The following is a 14,047-nucleotide window of genomic DNA, read 5'->3' on the forward strand; positions in this document are numbered from 1 at the left end:
TGGCCACCAGCTTGGATGGCTTTAAAAGAAGATTAGACAAATTCATGGAGGACAGGGCTATCAATGGCTATTAGCCATGATGGCTGTGCTCTGCCAGCCTAGTCAGAGGCAGCATGCTTCTGAAAACCAATTGCCGGAAGCCTCAGGAGGGGAGAGTGTTCTTGCACTCGGGTCCTGCTTGCGGGCTTCCCCCAGGCACCTGGTTGGCCACTGTGAGAACAGGATGCTGGCCTAGATGGGCCACTGGCCGGATCCAGCAGGCTCTTCTTATGTTCTTATGTACCGTGAAATGTGTTGCCTGTGGCTGAAGGGAGCTGTAGTCCAAAATATCTGGAGGGCACCAGGTTGGGGAACGTTGTCCTAGATTGTGTCAATGTGTATCTGCATGGTTCCTCATTTGAGATTCCAGGCCCACTCACTGTCTATGCTGTGGTAGCTTTTAGCTTGCCCTAAACTGCATTGATAGGAGTCCCAATAATCTGCCCATCTGTGTGTGTTTTTTTTCTCCTTTGTAAGGGTTGTTCAGTGCTAAGTCCAATGTGTTTGGGCTGTGGTGAAGTTTAGATTGACTCAGTGTTGCCGTTCAATGTTGCCTTGGCTTTGTTTGCCAGCTTGATGACCCAGAAAGGTGGAAAAAGCAGTTAAGGCATACTTAGGTTATATGCCTTAAAAATTTAGCTGTCCTGAGGCCCCTTCCTTTTCTTCCAAATTGTAGCTTTGTGAGAAGTCACTAAGGTGCTTCTTTACATTTCTGGTAATGTTTACGTTAACGTTTTACCACTAGCTTCGCTGAGAACCAGGCAATAGTTAAGCAGTGTTTTTAAGGAAACTGTTACTGTAAACAAGGGGCCTGTTCAGGCATTTCATACTGGATTGAGAGAACTCCTCAGAACATGTCTTGGATGCACATATTCTTCCCCATGGGAAGAAAACTGGGGAATTATGTTGCTTAGCTATTTATATTTATACCCTAACAATTAGAAATGTGGGGGTAGGAGAGCTGTAGCTCAGTGGTAGATCAGATGCTTTGGCATGGAAAAGATCCCAGGTTCAAACACTTGCCTGAAACTCTGGGGAGCCGCTGCCGGTCAGTGTTGACAATACTGAGCTAGATGGACCAATGGTATAAGGCAGCTTCCAATGTTCCTATAACCTGAGAGGAATCATGTTAAGATTAAACAATGAAACCATACATCAGTAGTCATCTAGCCAACAGTCACCAGAGAATTTTAAAAGAATCTTTCTAAATAGGTTTCAACTTAGAAGTCTGTCATGAACTGGCCAGAGTCCTTCCTCTCAAGAGCGTTCCTCAGGGAGGGTAGTACAACCTTGTTATAGCTCTCCACCTTACCTTGGCTGGCAGCACCTTGAGTGGGGCATCATTTTAAGATTGCATTCAAATACTGTTCCCCACATGTTAGTGGTGTATCACCCATCAACCCCCCCCCCAATAATTTCAGGGGAGTAAATAATACCTTGGCTGTAGAGCCAGATTTATTTGTTGCTTTCCCCCTACAATATGTGGGAGGGATGTGCAAGAGCCTGAAACTAGCCCAGCATCTGATTGGATAGTTCAGTGAGTGGTAAAAATATGTTGCCAGGGGTTCAATGTCCAAAACACAAGCAACTTCTTTGACCCTCTGAAGATAAAAGCAGCCTCTCTGTCTCTATGGCTTTTCTCTACAGCAGTGGAGAGCAATAGACCAATCATCTTCCCTCCCTGTTTTTGGTCCTTTTTAGCCAAACAAAACAATCTGCTGTTTTTAAAAATTAATGAAAACTTCACTGGCTGCACATCAAGGCTGGAGAGCTGTAAATCAAACATGTGCGCACATGGGGTTATTAAAGGACAGGGATTGTAAAGGTGAAAGGGGAGGAAAGATGCATGCTGGGCTCAGTGCTGCAAATGAATTGGCAAAATGTAAAGATGAAACCAGCAAGGACAGATGTAGTGTGGCTGCTCTGATAATAATAATAATAATAATAATAAAAAATTATTTTTAAGTCGCCTATCTGGCCGAATTAACGGCCACTCTAGGCGACGTACATAATAGAATAAAATGCAACATATAAGCCAAAAAGCCCAATCTAGAATTAATCTAAAACCACCCACTTCTATAACAGATAAAACTAATCCGCCCCTGAAATCCTGTAGGCCTGCCTGAATAGCCAGGTCTTCAAGGCTCTATGAAAACTTGCCAGGGAGTGGGCATGGCGAAGGTCATAGGGCAAGGAATTCCAGAGGGTGGGAGCCACAATCGAAAATGCCCTCTCTCTGGTCCGCACCAGCCTAGCTGTTTTAACTGGTGGGACCGAGAGAAGGTCTTGTGAGGCTGATCTCGTCATGCGGCCTAACTGGTGCTGCTGGAGGCGCTCCTTCAGATAAACTGGGCCGAAACCGTATAGGGCTTTAAAGGTTAACACCAACACCTTGAATTGGGCCCGGTAAACAACTGGTAGCCAGTGGAGATCTCCTAACACTGGAGTGATATGATCACGGCGACGGCTGTTCTTAATCAAACGTGCCGCCGCATTGTTTCATTGCAGAATGCGGGTCCCAGAACCTCAGGCATCAATCATTTCAAGCCCCAAGGTTCCAGTTGCCCTCGAACTGGTCTTCAAACCTTATATGGGTAGGGAACACTTTCCATATCAGCCAGGTCTCCTTGTGCATTGCAGGAAAGATTCTGGAGCGTGTCCTCAGGCACAGTGTTCCTTCGGCCAGGGAACTAGCTATGTCTGTCAGGTTTCGTTGTCGCAAAATGGCCACAACCATGCATCAGAGGGAGTGCCGCAGCTCAGGGCTAGAGCCATCGGCTTTGCATGCAGAAGGTCTCTGGTTCAGCTTCTGCATCTTCAAGTGTGGTTGGGAATGTCTGCAATCTGAAGCCCTGGAGAGCTGCCACCAGTACTGAACTATACAGATCAGTGGTCTGATTCCGTATAAGGCAGCTGTCTGTGTTCCTGAGAGGGAGGCATTACAGACCCAGGATAACCCTGAGGTTTGCAAAACTACAAAACACCAGCGAGGACTGAATGTGCCCAGGCCTACGAGCTGCTGATTATTGTTGACAGAGAAAAATAGGAAACTGGGTGGGAGCGGAATGGAATGGACTAGCTGGAAGAGGAGGGTGGAGAAAGAGATATATAGATATAAAAAGGGTAAAGAGAACTATTTTGTTGTCTGTAGAGGTCATTTTCTTCATTTGCACTGAAAAGCTGTTTTTAAATGTTCCCAGGGACAGAACAGAAAGCTGACTGTAGAAATTAGTGGAGAAATCCAAGATTTTAAAGTAGCTGGAATTAAGTAATGTGGCGTCTCTAACACCCACCCACCCACCAAACCCCATGCTAGATACACACTGCTTACTGAGTGGGGGGTCGGGAAGGATTGGGAATAGAATGGAGCTGCTGGAACCCTGAACCAAAAGCATTGCACACTGCAGCAATTGGTTGCAGAGTCCACTGGTATAAACAGCACACGCAGGTGCTGAGTTATGATGTAAACAGAGCTACTGAGAAATGAGAGGTTGGTACTGGTACGCTTGGGGTAATCCTAAAGTTTGCAGAAGTAGGAAAAAAACTTTACGGGGAAAAAATCTAAGGGATTTTTTTTTAAAAAACCAAGTAGTCTAATGAGCTCTGAGCGTTTGTGGTGACCAAAAATTGAGTATTGGGGGGAAGTGGAATGGAGTGTCTTGAAAGAAGGCATATCTGGCTGGAATAGGAGCACTGTACATTGCAACATTTTGTTGCAGGTCCACTTTTTGTGCACTTAGCTCTGATAAGCTTCCAAAGAACCCTAAGATTACTTTCTGAAAAGGTTGAAAACCCCTGTTCCAGAGCGTATCATGTGTAGCTTGTGCCTAGCCACAAGCTGAAAGTTATACCTCACCTTCTCTATGAGTGGCTCCAACTGGCCAAGTCAGGTTTGCAGGGAAGAATCATCAACATCCCAGAGATCTGTGAAGTCTAGGGTCACACACTTTGTGTGTGCTAAGCCATAGGATGATTCAGTGTCAACCTGGTCAGTTTGGGTGATTGCAGGTTCCTAGGATGACTCTGCAGATGTGATTATGGAGCTTACAGTTTTAAAGGTACAGAGTCGTCGTTGCTGGGTACATTAACACAGTTTAAAATATCTTATTTACATGCAGTATTCTCCTGAGAACAATTAAACAAAAGCTCATGTGACAGTTATAAAAGCAGGAATGGAGAAAATCGGGGAAGATCTAGAACCTCTGCAGGAATGTTTTTAAAAAAGAATCCCATAAAACTTGAGCAAGGATTAGCAAAAGCACAGAGAAGATGACTGTAGAGCCCAGTTGCACAGGGAAAATAAGGACAGTTGGTATGCTGACGAAATAGCCCGTACATTCTGTGCCACCCTCTGCCATTCACTGAAAAAAATGATAAACAGGAAAAGGAAAATGCATCGACAAGTGGTGCTCCCCTGAGCCAAATTCAGCAACTTGAGGGTACTGCATGCCCTCTCTTGTAAATTTGACTGTTAAAGTGGGATGTGGGAGGGAGCCACAGTTGCAGCAATGTGACACTTGCCAGCAAGCCTCTTGAGAAGATTGGGAGGGGGCTCCCTTGGCCCATGACTCCTTGCTCCTTTTGGTAAAGCATGTGTTTGGATTAGAATTCTGGGGGATTCTTTTCTTTCTCAGCTTTCGGGGGGGACGGGGGGGAATGAGCATACTAAATGACCCTCTTTTCCCATACTATTCTAGCTGTCTGCTGGGGAGGCCTATCCTGTGGCTCCTTCCCATCCAAGGTGCACCAAGCCAGTTTGTATCACCTTGTGGGATTTTGAAAGAAGTTCAGGACAGAGTATGAGCTGCATTACACAGGCCCTGATACGGAATTCTAAGAACCCAAAATATCTGTGCAGTTTTGAAAGGTTCAGTCCACCGTCTTGATTCAGAATGGCATCCAGTTGTATCCAAACATAGATAAAAACCTGGTCCTTGATCTCAGGAACCATCATGCAAAATTTGGTTACCACATCTTAAGAGGCATCCAAATGCGTAGCAAACGAACAACTTTCCAAAATATATAGTAGATTAGATGAGCTGATCCAGCCTGCCGTGCCTGACATTATATTTAATTCTAAGCCTGAGCAATAACAGAACCTCTACACATTCATAGAATCATAGAATAGTAGAGTTGGAAGGGGCCTACAAGGCCATCAAGTCCAACCCCCTGCTCAATGCAGGAATCCAAATCAAAGCATTCCCGACAGATGGCTGTCCAGCTGCCTCTTGAAGGCCTCCAGTGTCGGAGAGCCCACTACCTCTCTAGGCAATTGGTTCCATCCCCACCCCTGAATGTTTTGAAATTGCTCAGGTTCATAGGATAATAGGAGGTGTCTGTGTTAAAGTAGGCACATGAGGCATTATAATGGGGACAGCAAGACCCCCACTCCCATATCCATTTAGGTTAATCTTCTCTCATCTTAAAATCAAGACTTCATTGTGCACGCTTACAGTAGAATGTAATAGATTGCGCTCCTGTTTTCCTTTAAAGATAAACTCTGTGAATAGTCTTTTCCTAATACAGTAATATTATCTTCCAGAGCCCAACATTCATTTATGATTATTAGATGGTGGTGGTTATTTTTTTTTTACATAGAGAGAGGGAGTTATTTTCATACCAGTATATTAGCATAGTGGGGAGGTGAGCCAGGAGTCCAGAGTCTGTGAGTTCAAATCCCTGCTCGTGTCTCCTGGGTGTCAAGTGCCAGCTAAAGATCACCCCCAAAGTGAGTGGCTCAGGGGTTACATGCTCTGCCACCTGTGCAGCCGTGGGCAAGCTGCATAGTTGCCCCCCAGCTGGCAGTTGCGGACAAGGAAGGGGCTGGCTTGTGCAGCTGTGGCAAGCTGAACAGGCCCTAGCCAGCTGGGGAGGACTAGCTTGAGAGGGAGGCAGTGGTAAACCCCCTCTGAATACCGCTTACCATGAGATCCCTATTCACTGGGTCACCATAAGTTGGGATCGACTTGAAGGCAGTCCATTTCCATTTCATATTAGCAAGAGAGGGAGATACATGCAAAAATGAGGTTGGAGTACTTGTGGATTCCTCTCCCCCCTCCAAAATAAGGAGTGTTCCCAAGAGAAGAGCCCAGATGCACACACAGCCATATTTGGGAACAGTTCCCTCAGTAACATGCTGGCCGCTGCAACGGGAAAACCACAGTGCAGAAAGAAACATCGCTCCACTAAGTTCACCTCCCGTTATTTCGTTTTGATACTTGAGGGATAGAGAAGGCAAGTGGGAGTACATTGTAATAATAGCAGAGACTAATGTGTCCAGTTAAGCACCTGCCTATGTTAAGAATTCTTTACATGCCGGCGTCAACATGTACACATGATGCACATGCCACACGAGTTGGTCCATTTGTGTGTAGCATTAGCACACGTGGCATGGCCACCTGGCTGCATGGGCAAGCGCCATCCCTTTGGCCACTTCCCATCTGTTACTCCCCATTTGACCTGCAGGGATTCACTCTTTTTTCTTGGTAGGGTAAGGAAAGGCCAGGGATGACCCTGTGCTTCAAGCTGGCCTTCCCTAGCCAGCTGACATAGTTGTAGGAGGTGGAACATTTGGGATTCTCCATAGTCAGAACTAGCTACATCCCATTTAAGTAGTCATTAAGTGTAGTCAAGCTCAGAGGTATCTTGTATTAGCCATAAAACTCACTGGATGCCTGTCCAGGTGTTTGTGAGAATAAAAATGGGGTTGCCTTCTTGTGTGCCTTCCTGCAGTTGAAGAAAAAAGGGTGAAACACGTTTGTTTAATAAAAATGGGCACAATTAAACTACAGTTCAGCATTTCAGTTGATTTTTTTAAAAAAAAATTTCAGCTTTCTGGTTGAAATAAATGGGATATAAACAAGCTTAATTGGAAGATATACATGCAACTGAAATTAATACCTTGCCCCCACCTAGCAACATGCATCCAGGACAAACTTCTGCTTATATTCCTGACATGTAATTAGTTCAGCTATAGCTGTTGTGGTATAGCAGATTTGTGTGTTGACCTTGTACTTGGAATATCTCTCCAGTCTCCTGCACAATCATACATAACATTTTGCATGGAGGTAATCTTCAAATACATGGTCTCAAATGTGAGATATTGCGTGAAGAGTTCATTTCACTGCAGTTACACAGATTGGACAAGCTTAGCTTATGTGTTTCTCAGTTGTCCAGTGCAGTCAGTGTACTCGGGGGAGGAAATATGCCACAGGACCTTGAAAAGAATTTATCAGCTTTTTCCTATAAGGAGATTTTCTCCATGGTAAGAAAAATATGTATGAAGCTGCCCTTACTGGGTAGACTTTGACAATTCACTGTATCTTGGTATCCATTATGGAGAGTAATACTGACATTCCCACAGATAAATACAAATGTTGAAAGCTTCACACTTGTCACCGTAAGATTGTGGTAGTATTTCCGGTAATGTAAATCTTCTTGGGTTGTGCATCTGCCCTGTTGCCGTCTGAAGAGATGTTTTTGTATCTACTCATGATATCCGTGGAGTTGATACTTGTCATACTACCCATTTCATTCTAAAAAAGCATTCGTGTATCTTCCTGTAACAGGTACCAGGTGTGTGATGGCGGCTACAATCTGTCTTGTGGGTATTAATGTGTTCTTCCTACATCGCTACTGGTATCTTACCTCCATCTTCAGAATTGCAGTGTGGTGGGTAAGTCAAGACCTGGTCATGAAAATATGCCGAATAGATGCTGTTTACGTGCCTCTTCTTTGGCAATAATCAAGCTGGCAGCGCTAGTTGGAAACACTTTTCATTGAGAAATTACACCAGAGGCTGTGCACCACCAGTTTACTACTATTGGGTGTTCAGCATGGGTGTTCATAGCTTCAGATAGCTTTCCTTGCACAGTGCTGAGCTGAAGCCCATTGAATTAGCTACTTGATGTTACTTCTCCTTCTAGAATTGGTTTAGAAGCATGCCTGTCACTACCAAGGAATGAGAAATGCATTCACAGGAAAAAATGCCCCAGGAAGCCCATGTATACAGTGGCTGTTCTGAAAGTGAAAGCATCAAGTGCATCAAGCCACTGCTTTAAGGCAGCACTGACAAGCATCTTAAAGCCACAAATTTAAGAAGCCCATCATGAATGCACAAGCTCTGTGTTATGTGTCACTGAACGCTGGGTTTTGCTGCACTCATTCAGAAGAGGCCTATAGTTGCTATGGCTTGGCTGGCTGACTTTCTCTTGTCTTGAGCTCTACCCTCTAGAATTTTCATATTCTCTGTAGTTTAAAAAATGACTATATGAAGTACAGCTCCATTATTTATCAGATTTGCTGGATGGGGAAAGGTGATGTATTTATTTAAAACATTTACATACTGACCTCCACCCATTCAGGTTTTAAGATTTATATCACAATGCAGCAATAATAAATCAGCAATTAAACAAATTTGAGCAATCGTGTCCAATTTGATACTGAAAACAAAATAGTGTAAAAATGGAGGAAAGGTCTATCAATGATGTCCACCATTTTCAGAAATTCTTTCCAGTGTCTAGAACTGAGAGGCATACAATAAGGAAGGCTGGTGCCTAATGCTTCCCAGAGACCTTGATTGGCTGCTGTTGGAGAGAGAATGCTGGCCTTGATGGATACTTGATGTGACCCAGCAGATTTCTTCTTATATTCCCCATGGCAATGTGCAGGGAAGGGTTGTTAGACAAGCAACACTAACAGAGCCTATCCACTAACAGAGCCTCTTCCCCTGTTCCATTATCCCATGTATTCATACTTTGGGTTGGAATACACAGTACAGTTGCAATTGCGTGCAAAAGAAGTTGTAATTTGGAAGCCTTTACATTCCCTTTCTTACACAGAATGGTCTGCAAAGAACAGGCGAATCCAAACAGAGGTTCACAATATAACAAAGTTTAAGAATCCTTGTCATGGACTAAACATTATACATAACGTAATTCACCCTGCCACTTTATGTCTATTCTGTTGTGCCATGTGCTCACACTTTTCTTTCTTTCTTTCTTTCTTTCTTTCTTTCTTTCTTTCTTTCTTTCTTTCTTTCTTTCTTTCTTTCTTTCTTTCTTTCTTTCTTTCTTTCTTTCTTTCTTTCTTTCTTTCTTTCTTTCTTCCTTTCTTCCTTTCTTCCTTTCTTCCTTCCTTCCTTCCTTCCTTCCTTCCTTCCTTCCTTCCTTCCTTCCTTCCTTCCTTCCTTCCTTCTTTCTTTCTTTCTTTCTTTCTTTCTTTCTTTCTTTCTTTCTTTCTTTCTTTCTTTCTTTCTTTCTTTCTTTCTTTCTTTCTTTGATTGATTGATTGATTGATTTCCCGCCTTTCCTCCCAGCAGGAGCCCAAGTTCTTTGGCTTTTAAAGGTTCTGCCCTGTTCTTGGAGATAGCCTGGAGCAGGGCTGTCAGTTTCTCCTTGAGCAGATTCCACAGTGGGGAGGGGTACGCCACTTTTCAGCATTTTCAGCAAGACGGTCCCTGTTGTTTTTGAGGGCTCTGTGCCTTATGCTTGAAACCCCGTGTCACAGAGGGTTAAGAGTGTATGTGTATAAACGTGTGTGTGTTACACATAGCCACAGGCACCTAAGCTGTGTGGTCATGAGCGTTCATAGGCTCTTGTACCTTCTCCCCCTTCCAAGATCTTGGTAGTTGTTTTCTAACTGGTGCATCTTCCCTCTTTCTAATAGGCTTGAAAAACCTCACACAAGCTTGGATTCCTTCAAGACTTTGCCACAGCCTCTATCACACATCTGCTCTTTTAGAAATAAAATACAAATATTGAGTAGTAATAATGTTTTCCTCTTCTACACTGTATAAAATTGTAAGGAAGAGTGTGGATTCCAAAAAGCACGGGTAAACATCTGTCTTGAAAAAAAGGTATCTTCAAACAGAGCAACAAAGACAATAAGTATTTTTATACCAAGCATTTTAAGCAGGATGCTGTGTTGGATCTCTGACTATGTGCTTGACTTTTTGGATGTGTGTAATTGAGATTTCTCTTTCCCTATCCTTTTAAGCTGCATGTTCAAGGCATGTTTTTAAATCTTGTTCAGATTTTTTTTAAAGTGTATTGTTAAATTGGATAGACACCTTGGTTATCCTGGCTGGGAGCCTGAGATGATGTGTGTTGAAACATATAAAGTATTCCTGTGGTACATGTACATGTTTCTCCCAATTGTGCCAAATTATATCAAGCAAGACAATCAAAAATGCAAATGTCTTTATAACTTTGGGATCTATTACAGTGTGCTGAACTGTATAGGGGCAATCTGACAGCGGGTCACACGCTATTTTCTCTGTGGTCATATATTTGGATATACAACTGCATGGTGGGTGGGGTGGCAGGGGAATTTCTTTTCCATGGGTTTCTAGTTTGTAGTAAGTCCCTTCCCTTAATTATCACTGCTGATTATGAATATGGTTGCAACTGCCTCTGTTCCTTTCTTTCAGACATTTCCCAACATGCAGTTGTGTAACCTGTATGATTCTTTAGCAGAAAAGAGAAGAAAAAGCAGCTACTTGGCTGTGAGAATCAGTCTTCAGTGGCAGAGCTATGCAGGAAATGGCTTCTGTAAAGCAGGTCCTTACAATCTACTTGCTTAAAAATAAATAAAGAGTACATATGTACATCTTTTGCATGGCTTAGCTCCATGTACAGGACCTTGTTGGTGGTTGTTAGGGGCATTGACTGAAGCCCATGAGGATGGCTAAAGCATTGATTAGCAAAGCTGAAGTTCAGTTGATGCTAATCAATATGCATGTAGAAAAACCAAAGGCTTTCGCTGAATCCAGATCTCTGATGAAAGGATCACCTTCTGTCCAATGGCTTGCTCTGTACTGTTTTCCATAGGAAGTACTGAACTCAGATACAACAGTTGCCTTTAAAAAGTCTCCAATAGCCTCCCCCATGTGTATGCAAGGCTGCCATCTGTGGATCTGCAAGAGGCAATCTCACATAAAGAACCAACTTGGTGCCATTGTTGTCTTGGTTTGATGCCTGCCTTCTGTGTATACCAAATATTTGTGGGATTCTGGAACTCAGCAGTCTTAGTGTGCTTATTTTTGTATATAAGATGGCAGTGGGCTGGAAGAACAGTTCAAGCTTGCACTGGACTAGCCCAAGGCATTTAACTGACCTCAACTCAAGTCCTGCCCTGTCAGTGCTGAGATGTGTGCCAGGATCCCTTGAGGTATTGGGAGAGAGTACCAACTTGAAACTCTTGATTTTGCATGTAATCTGCTCTCTTGTTGGACAATTGCTAAGCAACTACTTGGATTGCTGAAGGCAATGGGTTGGATTATTCACCCACCTTCTCTAGCCTGATTCATGCCACCCTTTTCAGATGTGAGGTGTACGTTGAGTGAATGCAGCCTGAACATTCTGTCCTCTGACCTGGTAATGAAGTTGGTTATATGATATTGCCACCATTGGTCAACCTGCTTGGCAATGATACTGTAAATCAAGATGGGGGTCTATAGTGATGCAACAAGACATTTGTTTCACAAAAATCACAGAAGTAAAGAATTTGAATTGAATTCAACTTGTCACCAAAAGATGATTATGTAAGCCCTGGTAGAGCTTTGTAGCTCTCGTCATCTTCTGGGGAGCTGAATGAATGTGAGAGAAGTCAAATGATCATGTGGGAACTAAAATGTAGCCGCCTGAGCCCTGCTTCATTACTAGCAATTGCATTGGTAATATAATCATAGCTTTGAGGTAGCATTGCTGCTTATTAGATAACTTATTTTCCAAAGCCAGATTTTCTCCACAGACGAAATTACTTACCCTAATACAGTTTGACTGAAAACAGGCTCTAAGAATCAACCTGCACTTCCAGGTGACAAAATGGGCACTACCTTAGTCATTTAGACAGCTAAGCTGATCATGTGGAGGGAAGAGCAGGGCTCCTGTATAATTATTCATAGCTGTAGAAGATGAAATCTCAACAGATGAGTTTTCCTCTCTCCTGAATGATAAGCTCCAAGTGCCAGAATCTCGGTTCTTACCAGTATCCTCCTTTGCATCTGGTCATAGTACAGCTATCCTATCACTTCCATAACAATATTGGTAGGTTTGACTATACTGGCTTGCTCAACAGGGAGACTTTTAATACAGTGAAATGTTTCTGATTGGGTTTCCCCACCAAATATAGTTTAATACCTTGTCCTGAGGATAAGTGGCTTCAGTGTCTTAATAAGAATGCATTATTTTGCAGGGAGTATAAGTGCTAGCAGAGTATAAGTGCAAAGCAGAGGCTTTGAAATTGCAGAAAAAATGGGGTAGAAAAAAACCTATCTTTAAACAAAAATAAATTGAAGACTTGAGAACAAAATTAAAATGTGACAGCAGGCGACTGAGTAAAGTAACTGTTGGTCTTTTTCAGCAAAAAAACTTGATTTTTCTGTATCTCCTGATGGCAGTAGCAGAAACAAGATGCTTCCAAATTTTTTTGTTTTTAAAAAATGTTAAAAGGTACTTTTCTATTGTAATTTTTTAAAAATAAAGAATGATTACAATTTACACCCAAATAGTAGTACACTCTGTTACTGTCTGGTTATCTGACTATATCTTGAGGAAATACAAGTTGCCTATAAGAATAAATTGTTTTTTAGGGTGGTGGTTCTTGCTAGGGAGCTCTACGTGAGGTCAGGATATGAATCCTCTCAACATTATACATAGAAATGGGATTTAAAACTTTTTGACAAAAAGAATGAACATCTTTGGCCTGGATCACATAGGCATGTGCATCACATCACATCCCATCACTTGGTAGTTTGCACATTTTGCAGGGTTGAGCAAACAGCATTAAAAACTAATTATTTGAGTAGACACCAGGTGAGAATCATCCTAATTCCCAGGTCTGTGGTGAATGGTCTGTGAAGGCTTACACTTGCAAGAGTATCTAGAATGCTCATAACAAACTTTTCCTCCCACAGTGGTACAAGAGGCTCCTGTTGTACAGAAACCAGGACTATACATCTAGCTGGTAAGGTTATCAACCACCCTAGCAAGATTCAGCTACTGTCTCCCAAACCCCACATGCTTTCTGGCCACAAATAGTTTTTCCTAGACTAAGATTGCAATCCTGTACTTACCTAGATGTAAGCCCCATTGCACTTACTGGGACTTGCACACCTATAGATGTCTACACAAAAGTATTTGGGCAATCTCTTTTAGTCTCACTGCTTATGGCAAGGGCTCTTTGGTGTTAATTGAATGCAAATTGAACTCAGACATACACGAAGCTCCCACTAAGAATGAAGGAGCCAAGATCATGCCTTGCAATATCATACCATTAAAACATCTGTGTGTCCACTGATGGACAAAGCAAAATGTTTGGATTGCATTGCATGTAAATAAATTGGTGAAAACTTCATCACAAACAACAAGAGGGACAAGAACATGAGTCATAGTACAGTGGGAAGTTAAAAAATTAAATAGAAAATCCTTCTACTGATAAGTGGTTCTCTCATAAAAACAAATAGGCACAAGATACATGAAGCCACACAAACCAACAATAAGCAAGACTGTGCTTGGTGCACAGTCCTGAAGACTCAAACTCCCGAAAGGGCCTCTGTGGACTAATCCCATTATTAATTATTATTATTATTATGAAGCTTACTTCATGTGCAGTTCAGTCATTCTGTACCATGAGATATCAAAACTGCTATCACTGATGTCTATGACACTTTATCCTAGCCAGAGTGATAGGTATCTGTTTTCACAAATTTCTAGTACTTCATAATAAGTATAAGCAAGAAATGCTTCTAAACACTGCTTTATTTTTACTTCATATTTCAAGTTTTTTTTTGTTGCATTTTTCTACTTAATATTAACCCTTGTTAGTGGAGTGGTACTCTGAATACCAGTTGCCTTTATCTTCTCTGTACAGAGAGTCGCCTCCCACCATCTTTCTTTTCATGTTGGGCACCAGCATGATCTTATCAATCCAACTCTCTCTACATCTTCCTGTGTAACCATCTTGTTTGTTGTACGTAACAAGAGCAGAACCATCTACTAGAATCGGT

General features: G+C 42.4%; 1 protein-coding gene across 3 annotated transcripts in view; it reads left to right on the top strand.

Moving 5' to 3' along the window:
- The window catches only part of RBPMS (RNA binding protein, mRNA processing factor), a 107,762-nt gene extending 95,223 nt beyond the window's left edge, over positions 1–12,539 (top strand). The window contains exons 7-8 of one of the 3 annotated variants that reach the window (XR_009763988.1): positions 7,608–7,714; positions 9,706–12,539. Coding sequence is in view for 1 of the 3 variants with exons in the window: in XM_061635617.1 (XP_061491601.1) it covers positions 7,608–7,622 (15 nt within the window). In the remaining 2 variants the exon portion in view is untranslated. Of the gene's footprint in view, positions 1–7,607; positions 7,715–9,705 lie in introns of those variants that run through there. The other 2 variants (XM_061635617.1, XM_061635609.1) reach the window with 2 other exon arrangements.
- The last annotated feature ends 1,508 nt before the right edge of the window (positions 12,540–14,047 follow it).

Source organism: Rhineura floridana, chromosome 1 (assembly GCF_030035675.1).
Source record: "Rhineura floridana isolate rRhiFlo1 chromosome 1, rRhiFlo1.hap2, whole genome shotgun sequence".
In the NCBI taxonomy this organism is placed as follows: Eukaryota; Metazoa; Chordata; class Lepidosauria; order Squamata; family Rhineuridae; genus Rhineura; species Rhineura floridana.